Source organism: Pelobates fuscus, chromosome 3 (assembly GCF_036172605.1).
Source record: "Pelobates fuscus isolate aPelFus1 chromosome 3, aPelFus1.pri, whole genome shotgun sequence".
Lineage (NCBI taxonomy): Eukaryota > Metazoa > Chordata > Amphibia > Anura > Pelobatidae > Pelobates > Pelobates fuscus.
Window position 1 is genome coordinate 6,506,682 of NC_086319.1, and position 14,969 is coordinate 6,521,650.

A 14,969-nucleotide genomic window follows, 5' to 3' on the forward strand; every position below is an offset into this window, starting at 1 on the left:
ATAAGAACCATTCGGTCCATCTAGTCTGCCCAATTTTCTAAATACTTTCATTAGTCCCTGGCCTTATCTTATAGTTAGGATAGCCTTATGCCTATCCCACGCATGCTTAAACTCCCTCACTGTGTTAACCTCTACCACTTCAGCTGGAAGGCTATTCCATGCATCCACTACCCTCTCAGTAAAGTAATACTTCCTGATATTATTTTTTAAACCTTCGCCCCTCTAATTTAAGACTATGTCCTCTTGTTGTGGTAGGCATTAGATGGTGTTAAGATAAGTACCAAGAAAGTAGATCCCATGTTTCTAATTTTTGCCCACCCCTGATTTAATGTTTTCATTAACGTGTTTCATCGAGCCCAGAATTACTCTCTAGAGATAGCTATTCACTAAGGTTAGTCCTGTGAATTACTGGATAATAATCTGAATGGACTGTCACAAGTTTAAAGGTAACAAAGGATAACATGTTTAATATACTCTGTGAGTTGTACAATGTGAAATGTATTTAATAAAAACTATTCAATGAAACAAATATTATAATAAATGTACGTGGTGATTAAGTCTCCAGAAGGCTTGCTCTGCGTAATTCGGTTAGGGGCAGAGATCAGATAATAAAGCCTTTAATAGGATGAGTTTAACCCTCAGTAAAGCTCTTGGCATGAATTAAAGTACCAGCTGAGACTGTGAGAGATAGCTTGCCAGTGAACTGACACTTTCTTTACCTGGCACCCGTTGGCTTGTAAGGTATCGATGGCTTTAGCAATGACAGGATCTGGAGGGTCACAGATCTCCACCTGGGTCCTGACGTTTTGCTCATAATATGGGCCAATCATGAAATAATTGTCTCCCCATTCGTCCGCCGTGATCTTGGCTTTAGTCTGGATCACCGTATAGATGCCACCGACTGTAAGAGAAAAGCACAGAGAGTTTTAGCTGATACTGATCCGAGCCCAGATCCATTCGATACTCCGCTGGAGTAATTAACGGAATTCTGAGACCCGCGTCCCGAATCCCACAATCTGGCTAGCTGCCAGTCTGTAACGGTGCTGACCATGGTGCATTTATAGACCAAATAGGGGATGGGGGGAAATCACAAGGTAAATGCAGAATGCTGTTAAGAAGAAGGTTTTTTTTAAGATCTGCTATTTTTGACTTAAATGTGTCTCTCCTCTTCAATTTCCTCTTGGCAGAATTCACTCAACAGTGAGGTTTATTCTCTAAATATAGATTGGGGGAAGTTAAAGGGAATCGCAAGGTTAAAGGCAAACTCTTGTCACCAAAACAACTGTAGTTTAATGAAGCAGTTTTGGTGTATAGAACATGCCCCCGCAGTCTCACTGCTCAAATATGTGCCATTTAGGAGTTAAATCACTTTGTTTATACAGCCTTAGACACACCTCCATGCATATGACTTACACAGCCTTCCTAGCACTTCCTGTAAGGAGAGATCTAACGTTTACACTTCCTTTACTGAAAATTCTGTTTACTATAGAATTTATTTTCCTGCTCGGTTAATAGCCTGCTTAGACCTTACAGGTGCTTCCTGTATGTAATTAAAGTTTTACAATTTATGGAGAAGGATATAAAAATGTATAAAGTAAGTTAATGTCGGATTGAAAATGAAACCCTTTTGTTTCCATGTAGGCTGTGTCAGTCACACCCAGGGGAGGTGTGGCAACAGCTGCATAACCAGAAAAAAAAGTGATTTAACTCCTAAATGGCAGAGAATTGAGCAGTGAAACTACAGGGTTATGATCTATATACCAAAACGGCTTCATTAAGTTGTTTTGGTGATTATAGCATCCCTTTAATTTTCCAATTCAGTTTTTAATTAGCCACAGTTCATTTTCTATTGAAAACTAGCCGGGACATTATAACGTATTCAGCGTGGACGATTACAAAACAGCGGGAGTACGTTTTCCAGAAAGTGTTTAATATGATAAAATAATGAATTTACTTTGTATTTATGTATTCGGCGCCATGAATTTCCTAAGCTCTCTGTTTGATGCTGAAACTCATGGCTGCTCATTCAGAAATGGCATTAATGGTTTCAAACCAAATCCCAACTCCTGCTTTAGGAGGAAATTCAATTCTTACAAACAAATATGACGGTGCGTGTATTAACAAAGAACTACAACTGAGTGCCGGCGTCCCAAGGCTGTCGCTGCCCTCTGTATTGTATTACATAATGTTATATATTGATAATCTGGGTAACACTGATAAAACCAGAAACCGAGCAGCTGAACGCGCTGGAGTAACCCTGAGCCTTAGAGTAGGAGACCCAAGATAGCGTGGTGTTAGACTGCCACCTAGTGTACTGAAAAGGTACAGCCAATAAATAGAATGTAACTAATAATTAGTTATTAAATAGCTGTATTAGTCCAGTAATTCACATCCAAATAACAGAATATTGCAGCAGGAAATAACTTTATATTTATTGGACGTACAAAGAATTGTAAACAGTGGATTATACTGAACTGAAATCACATTGCAAAATGTAAATTGCCAAACTGTGAATTTAAACCAGACATTTTTAATATCTATGCTTTTTGCCTAAATTTTACAAATCACTTTTTGGATGTTTGGTATATTTCTTGGTGCTAAGCCGATTTATCAGATGTGAAGCATTTCTGGACTTTCGGGGGATGTTTTAAGCTTATAAATGGAGAAACCCACAAAACTCTGTTTGTTCTGTAAAATGGTGTTAAAATATTCTGCTGTCCTTCTTCTGACGTATTTACATAGCACCAACATAGTCCATAGCGCTGATCCACTTGTAAGTAACAGGTTGACAGCTACAAAGAGCCCCTGACTGCGATATCATAATGTGATCGTTATATTTAAATGCTTTCGTCTGGTTTCAATTTGTTTTCTTATTTCTTTTCATAATTCTCTTTTATTTATAAAACTGAAAATTTATAATGATTTGTACTTAAAATGTCCTATCTGTCTGGGTCCAGAGGGTTTGTACTTTGTCCCAGTGTTTTTACAAAATTTCTGTAAACATATCCAAGGGGTCACACATTAACTAACAGAGTCTCAGCCCAACTTCTCCTACATCCATCGATTTCTCACTATTTACCAAAGCCGTGCCAAGGTCACACGGCGGCTTTCATCCCAAATCAATGACACATTTTGCAGATTTTAGTGAAAAAAAACGTGTCTTACAAAATGATCTCAATATCTAATAACAAGATAATCCTTGATTTGAGCGTCACAGTAACTAACTCAGCTATCGAAGTGCCACTTACATACAGAGGAGATGGGAACGTATGGATTCAGTGTCATGTTAATAGATTATTATTATTATTATTACTGGCATTTCTAAGGTGCCAACATATTCCGCAGTGCTGTACAATTGGGGAAAAATATAACACAATGTAACACAGAGCGATACACGAGATAAAGAGGACTCTGCCCGCTCGCTAGGTGTGGAGTACTCACAAACCTTTATTTGTCACTTCCCACGAGATCTCAAAGAATAGCAAGTCACCCACAGGGAGCTGTTCGTCGTCCCATTGGGGAAGGCCGTTCAGGGAGCTGACAGACAAGGACCGGCTCAGAGGCATTTTGACGAAGCGCGCAGTTTCTGTATACTCTGTTTAGGAAGACATTGGGCAGCCTCGCAGCCTGCGTTCCATTCAGGTTTGCTGATGGATGTGAGGCACGCCGCTTGTCTCAGATAATCTGCTGATTAGTGCTGCTCTGCCTGACACAAAGCATTACATGGACGTGGGTAATCCGGTGTGGACTTGTTAAGTGGACTGATCCACACTGCAAGCTGATCAGAGGTGGATTGCCAGCCAGGTCTGTGTGAGAGCTGGCCCAATGCCCGTTACAGGACCTTGAAATTGACTAAACTCACAGCGGCGTGGCTAGCCCAGGGCAATGATTAGCTAGACGCTGGGGTTTATTCACTACACTGTCAGTTCTGGAGGACTGGAAAGGAAAATACACATTTTAGAGTAGGATTGCTGAGCTAGGAAACTAGTTACTTATTCTGTCCTGAAATATGGATTCTATTGTCAACACGTCATAATTCTCGGTTTGTGAATATCCCCGTCCATATCACATGACGCAGTTTATGACTGATATATTATTCTGTTCAAAAGTTGTAGGATGAAGGTTGATTGCAATATTTTAAACATAACAGAGCATAAGAAATTAAATGTCACACATTTGTTTTAAAGGACCATCGTAGGCACAATAATGGGTTATGTATGTGAAGTGGTTATGGTGCCTGGAATCCATGGTCACTGCTGGGTCAGCTGTTAAGCATTTACTTATCATTTAGCAGAGATGCCCAGCAGCCTGTATTCCAGCCCCCGGTTACGAAGCGCAGACTCTGAATGGAGTTTTACACCACCTCACCAATTCATAGCAGGGATTAGGGCAGTGATTGGCTGAGAGCACTCAGCTGACACTCTCAGCCAATCACTACCCCTCATGGTGCAAAGTCAAGTGTAGTTCCACCTCCGCCATTTTGGAATCTGTTTAGCACTGATGACCCGGCGCTCACATACGCCGTACATCAACCAGTGGTTACTGGCTGCTGATAATGCGCCATTCAGGTACAAACAGGGGCGGACTGACAACTTATAGGGCCCTCGGTCAATAGGAGATCAAGGGGCCCCCTCCCGGTGCAAGGTCTTTGTGCAGCTGTCATACAGATATGTGCGCGCTACCCAGCATGGCTGTGTGAGTCATGGCGTCCCCCAAACAGGGTCAGATATACTTTAAAGGGTTAATCCAACCCAAAACAGTGTTTTCATAAGACATTGTTTTTGAGTGGAGTACCCCTTAATAGCTTGCCTTACGCTCCCCCCCCCATTAAAATAAAGACATAAAGCACATTTAATTAAACACTTCCTCTGTGTTTGTTGGTGACATCACAAGCAGCATCCCCCACGTGTTCAACTATACAAGCAGCCTCCAAACACATGTGTTTGGAGGCTACTTGTGTGGTTGCATGTGTGGGATGCTGCTTGTGTTCCTGTATGTCAACATGTTGAATTAGAATTAATTTTTGACTTGTTTTACCTATTGTACTGCGCTGCAGAATATGTTGGTGCTATATAAGTAATTGTAATAATTGCGTTTGTATGTATAAGGAGGCTGTATGCAGTATTGCCATGCTGGGGATGCCTCTTGTGATGTGTGTGTGTGTGTATAAGGAGGCTGTATGCAGTATTGCCATGCTGAGGATGCTTGTTGTGATGTTTGTGTAGAGAGGCTGCATGTGGTATTGAATGTGTGGGAATGCTGTTTGTGGGATTACGTGCATACAGTGAGGTTCCTTGTGGGTTTGTGTGTGTGTATGGAGCTGTTTGCAGTGTCATATGTTAGTGGAGAGGGCTGGTTGTGTTGCAGAGAGTGTATGGATAGGGGCTGTTGTGTGTGTGTGTGGGATAGGGGCTATAGTAGGCAGCTGAGGGATACTGGGACTGTAGTGTATGTTTGTATGATACTAGAGGCTCTACTGTGTGGGGGAGATACAGAGGCTGAAGTATGTGTGTGGATAGTGACTGCAGTGCATGAAGGGGGATATGGGCTATAGTAGGTGCAGGGGGCATACGGACGGTGGGGGGATAGCGGCTGCAGTGGGAGCAGTGAGGGATAGGGGCTGTAGTGAGTGCAGGTAGGGATAGGGATGAGAGTGATGAGGACTGTAGTGGGTGCAGGAAGGCATAGGGGTGAGGTGGGTACAGGGAAAGAGAGAGGCCGAGGAGTGTACAAGAAGGCAAAGAGGCTGTGGTGGGTACAGGGAAGGATAGGAATGAGAGTGATAGGGCTGTAGTGGGTGAAGGGGGAGTGGGATCTGGGATGGTATAGGGGCATAGGGGCTGTGGTGGGTGAAGGGGCATAGGGGCTCAGATGGATAAAGAGGGCAGAGGGGCTGTGAAAGGGGGCTCAGATGGATAAAGGGGCATAGTGACTGGGATGGGTGAAGGGGGCACAGGTGGTGTTATGGGTGAAGGGGGCACAGGACCTGGGATGGGTAAAGGGGGCACAGGGGCTGGGATAGGAAAAGGTGGGTACAGGGGCTGGGATGGATAAAGGAGTACAGGGGCTGGGATGGATAAAGGGGGCACAGGGGCTGGGATGGGTGAAGGGTGCACGGGCTGGGATGGGTAAAGGGGCACAGGGGCTGGGATGGGTGAAGGGGTATAGGGGCTGGGATAGGAAAAAGGGGGCACATGTACTGGGCTGGGTGAAGGGGCACAGGGGCTGGGATAGGTAAAGGGAGCACAGGTAATGGGATGGGTGAAGTGGCACAGGTACTGGGATGCATGAAGGGGGGCACTGGAGCTGGGTGAAGGGGCACTGAGATGGGTGAAGGGGCACTGGGGCTGGGATGGGTGAAAGGGGCACAGGGTCTGGGATGGGTGAAGGGGGCTCTGTGGTGCGTTAAGGGGGTACAGGTGCTGGGATAGGTGAAAGGGGGCACTGGGGCTGAGATGGGTGAAGGGGGCACTGGGTGGGTGGAGGGGCACAGGACTGGGAAGGGTGAAGGGGGGCACAGGGCTGGGATGGTAAAAAGGGGGCACTGGGGCTGAGATGGGTGAAGGGGGGCACAGGGGCTGGGATGGGTGAAGGGGCACAGGGCTGGGATGGGTGAAGGGGGGCACAGGGCTGGGATGGGTGAAGGGGGAACTGGAGCTTGGATGGGTGAAAGGGGGCACTGGGGCTGAGATGGGTGAAGGGGGCACTGGGGCTGGGATAGGTGAAAGGGGGCACTGGGGCTGAGATGGGTGAAGGGGCACAGGGCTGGGATGGGTGAAGGGGGGCACAGGGCTGGGATGGGTGAAGGGGGAACTGGAGCTTGGATGGGTGAAGGGGGCACTGGGGCTGGGATAGGTGAAAGGGGGCACTGGGGCTGGGATAGGTGAAAGGGGGCACTGGGGCTGGGATGGGTGAAGGGGCACAGGGCTGGGATGGGTGAAGGGGGGCACAGGGCTGGGATGGGTGAAGGGGGAACTGGAGCTTGGATGGGTGAAAGGGGGCACTGGGGCTGAGATGGGTGAAGGGGGCACTGGGGCTGGGATAGGTGAAAGGGGGCACTGGGGCTGAGATGGGTGAAGGGGGCACTGGGTGGGTGAAGGGGGCACAGGACTGGGAAGGGTGAAGGGGGGCACAGGTGATGTAGAATTAATAAAAAATCTTTATTGAACTTGTATTGAATTATTGTACTAACTCCATTTTAACTTCACACTATGACAGATCCTCCATTTTGACTACATTACATGACAGAATTTCCTAACAGCATAGTATAATGAATAGAGACTGTATTTTCTATAAAGACATGACTAACCCCGGAATTGCTGAATCTCCTATAATTTGCAACATAGTATAATCTGAAGGCCATGAGAACGCTGGCCTAATGAAATGTTCTATTCATAAGAGAACCCTGAACCTGACCACGAGTCTGACATCACTAACTACGCAAAATGACGCCCAAGCCCCCCTTTCCACCGAGTAAGCCTCGTGCTGGGAAAGATGGCGCTTGAGCCATCTGTCCACACCCGTGTCCAGAACAATACCACCTCCCGGTGGGAGGACACCTAGCTAACCACTTAGTTTTTGAGCCAATTAATAATATTGATGGGTGGACACTAACACAGACACTTAACAATTAATCCAATTAATGATGTTTATTTACTGATATCTTGATATTCAATGATGATGTCATTTTGCTCTTATAAGGGCCTGCGAGCCCGCTTTTAATCAGATGCCAATAAATTTTCTCGAAGTGCTTTTAACCTGAACTCCGTGTGTCAGTGTGAATTTACTTCTGCGTATATGCAATTTAATCATCTCAGATTTGGACAGGAACAGATAGACATTTAAACACATTTGTTTACTTCTAAATTATACTATATCACAGGGGCTGGGATGGGTGAAGGGGGGCACAGGGCTGGGATGGTAAAAAGGGGGCACTGGGGCTGGGATGGGTGAAGGGGGGCACAGGGGCTGGGATGGGTGAAGGGGGGCACAGGGCTGGGATGGGTGAAGGGGGATATTAGCTTTAAAAAAAAGTAATATTTACTTACCTGCTGTCTGCCTGGGTTCAGCAGATTCTGCAGGACAGGAAGTGATGTAACTTCCCCTCTTTCGGCCCCGCCTCTTCCCCTCACACGGAGCTCCGCAGTCATTGCGTGGAGGAGACCTGGCAGGAGCAGCATGATCACTGCCAGGTCTCAGAAGGTGGGAGTGGAGGGGGGAAACCTATCCCTAGAATATGTGTAATTCTGTTTGTTTCTGGCTGGGAAGATCTGTGATCTGATCTCCCCAGCCAGAGCATGTTAGTGCAGCCTGCCGGGCCCCTGACTGCCTCGGGCCCTCGGTCCATGACCGATCTGCCCGAGTGGTCAGTCCGCCCCTGGGTACAAACTACGTCCAGCTCCCCCCGCATGTGCTGCTGGCAACTTTATTTTAGTTTTATTTATCTGCCATTATTTAATATTTGGAATATGTTTTAGAATTATTAAAAAAAAGAGGAATTAATTGACTTATCGTGTATTGTTCATTTTTGAATGAGGTACATTATTTTGAGATGTCGCCTTGTTTTTGTTCTCCTGTTATTTTTGTGCATATGGTTTTCAAAAAAGGTATTTGTTTTATCGGAAAGAGGTGGACTATTGCAGAAACTAAAAAGTGCTTCTGGTGTCCACAGTGTCCCTTTACTAGAAACACTGGTCTGTTACCTACAGAGAAGCAGAGCGGTTTATGCTTTTTGGGGTTGGGTCGTGTCCTCACCATCTCGGCGAGCGTTTGGCTGCTGTGAGTGCTGCCCTCTGAACCCGGACAAAGAAGCTGATTAAAAGCGACTTAGACTGACAAAACTGTAATAATTGCTGCACCAAGTTATATTTATTCAATTATATGCCATAATTGCCAGGTTCAAATTCTGGATGGACATCAGGCGAACATTTCAGCAAAGAAGGATAAAGCCAGGCCTGTACAAGATGACAGCTGTGAGTTAGCATCTTCACTCGTGCCTTTTAACCACTGATACAGTATCAGAATCAGATATAATCTAGGTAGATATAACCCCAGTCTCTAACAGACTATCAGAGATATGCTGCAAATATTAAAATCTTTGCTCCAGAAAGGTTTTTCATAAGATTTCTATGGATCTCCTTAAGGATGTGAGATAATTGGGGGCCCACACAGTCCATGTGGAGAATCTGATGGTGTAATTGTGTTCAGTGCACAATGAAGTGGTAGATAAAGTCCACACTCTGGAAGAGTCACACAACTCCCTGTTGGTTAAGGTGGCCGAAATGGAGGATCGCTACTGACACTGACATAATAATCTGAAGACCCTTGGAGTTCCCTTATCAATCACATAGCAAGATTTACCTACGGGATAGGACAACGGAAAATGTACTTTTTGATTGGGCCCACATGACTTCCAAAACCCAGAGGTCTAATTTCAACAGTTACTCATGATGCTATTGTGAGGTTTCACTACCACCACATTAAGGAAGCCATAAGGGCAGCCATCTGCAAGTTAAGCTCCATCCCTGATCCATTTTTAGGCATCTCTATCTTTGTGAATTTATCTGCTTTCACCATGGCCAGGAGAAAGGAGTTTCTCATCATCACACAGTCGCTATGCAACAACAATATTGCCTACAGACAGTGGAGTATCCTGGTTTTGTGCTACAAAAATAAGGGAGTTCCTTGGACTTCCGGAATACTTGGGAAAGATCTTTTAATGATACCCCAGTGTTTGCGGACAATGTGTGCCACTTTGTTGCTATACAAATTGTATGTAGATACAAAAGGTATCCGAGTCTGATTATTAGGAGATTTAAATTTGGGTCTCAACAATGAATCCCTTTCAATGCCTAAAACTTTTTCTTTTTCAGAATTCAAGAGTGTAGCTGGATAGCCATGACTTAGAAACTCGTTGCTCGTCTCATTAAGTCGCTGTAGGCGAGTTGAGGGGTCCGCAACATTCCTGGCTACTCGAATGAACTGACTGCGGGTTAAAGAACGGATAGTCCACTGGGGATGAAAACTTTTAAACTCCAACAGACTATTCCTGTCCATGGGTTTAGTATGTAAATCTGTTAAAAAACTGTCCCCATGCTGAATGATCTTTAAATCCAGGAAACTAATTGTAATCACGCTACATTCCATAGTAAATTGAATATCTCCACAGACTGCGTTCATGTCACCAAAGAAAGAATCAAGTTCTTCCCTGGTGCCACACCATATGCCAAACACGTCATCGATGAATCTCACCAGACACACGCATGCGCCATGAACAAGTCATGCCCATACACGTGTATGGTTTTGAATCCATCCATGAACAGGTTGGCATATGATGGAGCCATATTGGAGTCCATAGTCGTGCCTCTAAGTTGTCTATAGAAACATAGAAACATAGAATGTGACGGCAGATAAGAACCATCCGGCCCATCTAGTCTATAGTAGTTGTCCCCAAACAGGAAATAATTCCTGTGTAGCAACAAGTCCAAATCGACATAAAGAATCCAACCTGTGTATTAGTATATTTGCTCCTGCTGAGAATATATCAAATAGTCCTCAAGCCTGCCTCATTAGGAATGGAGGTATAGAAGCTAACTATGTCCCAGGTAAATAATATACACGGAGTATCAATCTTGACAATAGAAAGTTTACGAAGAACATCACTGCTATCAAGTATATAGGACCTAGCATCACTAACAAAAGGCTGTAGTATTCTGTCCAGGAAGACCGAAAGTGGCTGCAGTGCAGAGTCACTGCTGGCCACTATCGGTCTACCAGGAGGATCTACCAGCCTCTTGTGTATCTTAGGCAATATATAAAATGTAGGCATTGATTGTAGTGAATATCAGAACTTACTTCATTATATACATTTTCCGAAATAAACTTACCTTCTCGATCCTGGAGTGTTCCCTGTGTGCTTCTGTGGAGAGATAATTTAGTCACGAACTGTACTAAACTCAATTATATCCAGGCACAGAAAACATACATTTTAACAACATCCCAAAAGCACCCCCAAAAAAACATGTAAACCCCACAAGAGTCACATCCCTTGATAAGTCACAAAAGTCACATCCCAGTTCAGGGGCTCGGGATTTCCATGGAGGTCATAATTTTGACCGACCGTGCACATGGTCCTATGCCCAAAACAGTTCCAGGGAATCAGGGCTAACGGTTGGTCTCTAATTGTGGAGTACAAAAGTACATAAACCACATTGGTTTTTAAAGGGCCCATAGTCTTTTTGCAGAAGGCAGGCCAGTAGGCCGCTCCAAGAACACATGGCAGAGGCATTTCTGCCAGAGAACGGAGCAGGTTTTATTTTTGTCATCTCCTGATTTTCAGGTGCCTTCTTTGGTCTATATAATTTTTACCATTTCTGGGCTAAGAATGTAATATGACTTATGTTTCATTTTTTATAGAGATCTTAAAGTTGTAGTAGGTGCTCATGCAGTTTTTATCATTTATCAAAATACATGAAAATAGGAAGAAAAAAAAGAAAAGAGAAAGAAAGAAAGAAAGAAAGAAAGGAAGAGAAAAATAAATAAAGAAAAAAAACAAGGATTTTTTTTTATTGCAATTTTTTTCCGTATATTACTTTGTTTTTCCATGAGTTTTTGAAATGGCTCTATACATATACAGTTGCAAGAAAAAGTATGTGAACCCTTTGGAATGATATGGATTTCTGCACAAATTGGTCATAAAATGTGATCTGGTCATCATCTAAGTCACAATAATAGACCATCACAGTCTGCTTAAACTAATAACACACTGTAATGGCACCCCCAGCCATTTAGTAGATCTTCCCATTCCAGAGACACAGGCACAGCGACTACAGAACCCCAAACTCCCAAACAGGATGCCAAGTAGCACTCCAAACTCCCGAACTGGAACCTCACGAATAGCTGCTAGCAGCTGAACAGGAAAAGCACCCAAGCGGCTTACACTCCTGGCAATCAGTCTCTAACAGCATACAGTAAATCCCCCCAAGAACGAGACGAGGCTCCGTGTTGAGGGTCAAGCAGTGAACAACCAGAGCTGTGGGTTTATTGTTCTTATATACACATTAGTACCACCCACAGGGTTTTGGAAAACAACCAATAAACACGTACAATACACTCAGACACTCCCACACAAAATCCTCCCCTCTGCCTGTGATACAATTACCTTACACAATGGGTAATGTAATTATCACAAGCAGAGAAATACAGTTTTTCCACATTATTCATAACTTTAAAAGTATGCATCACATTCACATTACATTCACATTCCATTTTCAGAATCAGCACACTCCAAATACAAACATACGTCAAAATCATACAAATTGGTCCTGTGGTTCAAAAGATAGATCGTAGTCCTTTGTGACCCAATGAAGCATGGCTTTTCTGCGCAAAACCAGTTCCACAGAGTCTTCTATCCTGGAGATAATTGGGAAGTAATCCAATTATCTCCAAGGACAGAGGCAAAACTCCATTAAGCACATGGCAGCAAAAGACAATAAAATACATAAAAACATATAACTGTGCAGCCATTGCAAAAAACAGGTACATTCAACATATCCCCAGATAGCTCAGATCTGAGCGCACATTATTACTGAATGGTGCTCAGATCACACACATACAGTTCAATTGCCATGGAGCCAAAGTCTTTCCCTTGTCTTTCATTATACGAATGGGCTCCATGGCATAGCTATCTGGGGTATCACTGCTCAAACAGGGCAAGCATCGAATGACCTGGCTTTCGTGTCTGCGCAGGGGAAAATCAAGCGTTTTCACATGGGGCCATAGTCTAAAGGCAGCAGGCGGGCAACCAGGCTCCTCCAATGCAATGTGGCGAGATTGGTCTCGTCACACACACAAAGAATGAAATGTTGCCATGTTTTTATTGAACACACTATGTAAACATTCACAGTGCAAGTGGAAAAAGTATGTGAACCCCTAGACTAATGACATCTCCAAGAGCTAATTGGAGTGAGATGTCAGCAAACTGGAGACCAATCAATGAGATGAGATTGGAGGTGTTGGTTACAGCTGCCTTGCCCTATAGAAAACACACACCAGTTCTGGGTTTGCTTTTCACAAGAAGCATTGCCTGATGTGAATGATGCCTCGCACAAAAGAGCTCTCAGAAGACCTACGATTAAGAATTGTTGACTTGCATAAAGCTGGAAAGGGTTATAAAAGTATCTCCAAAAGCCTTGCTGTTCATCATTCCACGGTAAGACAAATTGTCTATAAATGGAGAAAGATCAGCACTGCTGCTACTCTCCCTAAGAGTGGCCGTCCTGTAAAGATGACTGCAAGAGCACAGCACAGGCTGCTCAATGAGGTGAAGAAGAATCCTAGAGTGTCAGCTAAAGACTTACAAAAGTCACTGGCAAATGCTAACATCCCTGTTAGCGAATCTACAATACGTAAAACACTAAACAAGAATGGATTTCATGGGAGGATACCACAGAGGAAGCCACTGCTGTCCAAACAAAACAGTTTGCACAAGAGTACCTGGATGTTCCACAGCAGTACTGGCAAAATATTCTGTGGACAGATGAAACCAAAGTTGAGTTGTTTGGAAGAAACACACAACACTATGTGTTTCGAAAAAGAGGCACAGCACACCAACATCAAAACCTCATCCCAACTGTGAAGTATGGTGGTGGGGGCATCATGGTTTAGGGGTGCTTTACTGCATCAGGGCCCGCATGGTTTGCTATCATCGAAGGAAAAATGAATTCCCAAGTTTATCAAGACATTTTGCAGGAGAACTTAAGGCCATCTGTCTACCAGCTGAAGCTCAACAGAAGATGGGTGTTGCAACAGGACAATGACCAAAGCATAGAAGTAAATCAACAACAGAATGGCTTAAACAGAAAAAAATACGCCTTCTGAAGTGGCCCAGTCAGAGTCCTGACCTCAACCCGATTGAGATGCTGTGGCATGACCTCAAGAAAGCGATTCACATCAGACATCCCAAGAATATTGCTGAACTGAAACAGTTCTGTAAAGAGGAATGGTCAGGAATTACTCCTGACCGTTGTGCACGTCTGATCTGCAACTACAGGAAATGTTTGGTTGAAGTTATTGCTGCCAAAGGAGGTTCAACCAGTTATTAAATCCAAGGGTTCACATACTTTTTCCACCTGCACTGTGAATGTTTACATAGTTTGTTTAATAAAAACATGGCAACATTTCATTCTTTGTGTGTTATTAGTTTAAGCAGACTGTGATTGTCTATTGTTGTGACTTGATGATGATGATCAGATCACATTTTATGACCAATTTGTGCAGAAATCCATATCATTCCAAAGGCTTCACATACTTTTTCTTGCAACTGTATATATATTGTTCACTTTACCAAAGAATGAATAGATCAGTTGATCCACTGACTATACTGGTTAATTTATGTGACAAACCACCCTGTCCTTGGATTATGGAACTTTATTTATTTTACCTGTTGGTTTGGTATAAGGGATGCCCAGAACGGATCATGTTCATTTTTGTTCGTATACCGCATAACCTCCCAAACTGTAAGGCCACCCATGGGATACGTGTTCTGCTTGTTGACCCTTTTAACCTCTGTCATCACCTCGTTAACCGCAATAACCACAACATTCTAAGCGGTTGGCTGGGTGGTCGCCATTCGTATTTACGAACATGTGGCAGTGGCCATCTTCGCTGCAAACACATGCAGTGGTGTTTGGTCGTTGAGTTCATGGAACTCAAATCGGACACTCTACCATCCGAACACCGCTGTAACTTTCACCTCCACCTATGGTCAGTTAAAATCATCAGAACTTAAAGGTGTTTGGTGGGGACATACTCCTGAACGAAGGACACAGACTCAGTATACGAGCGAACAGTTACGTTCAGTATTTTTATTGTATTTCGAACCCCTGGAGAAGACCGACCGCTCAGCCCATCTTCCTGGAACTATTTTGGGCAGATGCCTTGTGTGCGACCGGTATATCACTTATCTTTTG

General features: G+C 44.0%; 1 protein-coding gene across 1 annotated transcript in view; it reads right to left on the minus strand.

The window, feature by feature from the left end:
• Window positions 1-3,811, minus strand: part of GYS2 (glycogen synthase 2) — a 128,691-nt gene extending 124,880 nt beyond the window's left edge. The window contains exons 1-2 of the mRNA XM_063446648.1: window positions 3,446-3,811; window positions 720-901 (exon numbers count right to left, since the gene is read on the minus strand). Of these exons, the coding sequence (XP_063302718.1) occupies window positions 720-901; window positions 3,446-3,566 (303 nt within the window). The 5' untranslated portion in view covers window positions 3,567-3,811. The remainder of the gene's footprint in view (window positions 1-719; window positions 902-3,445) is intronic.
• Between the last annotated feature and the right edge of the window lie 11,158 nt (window positions 3,812-14,969).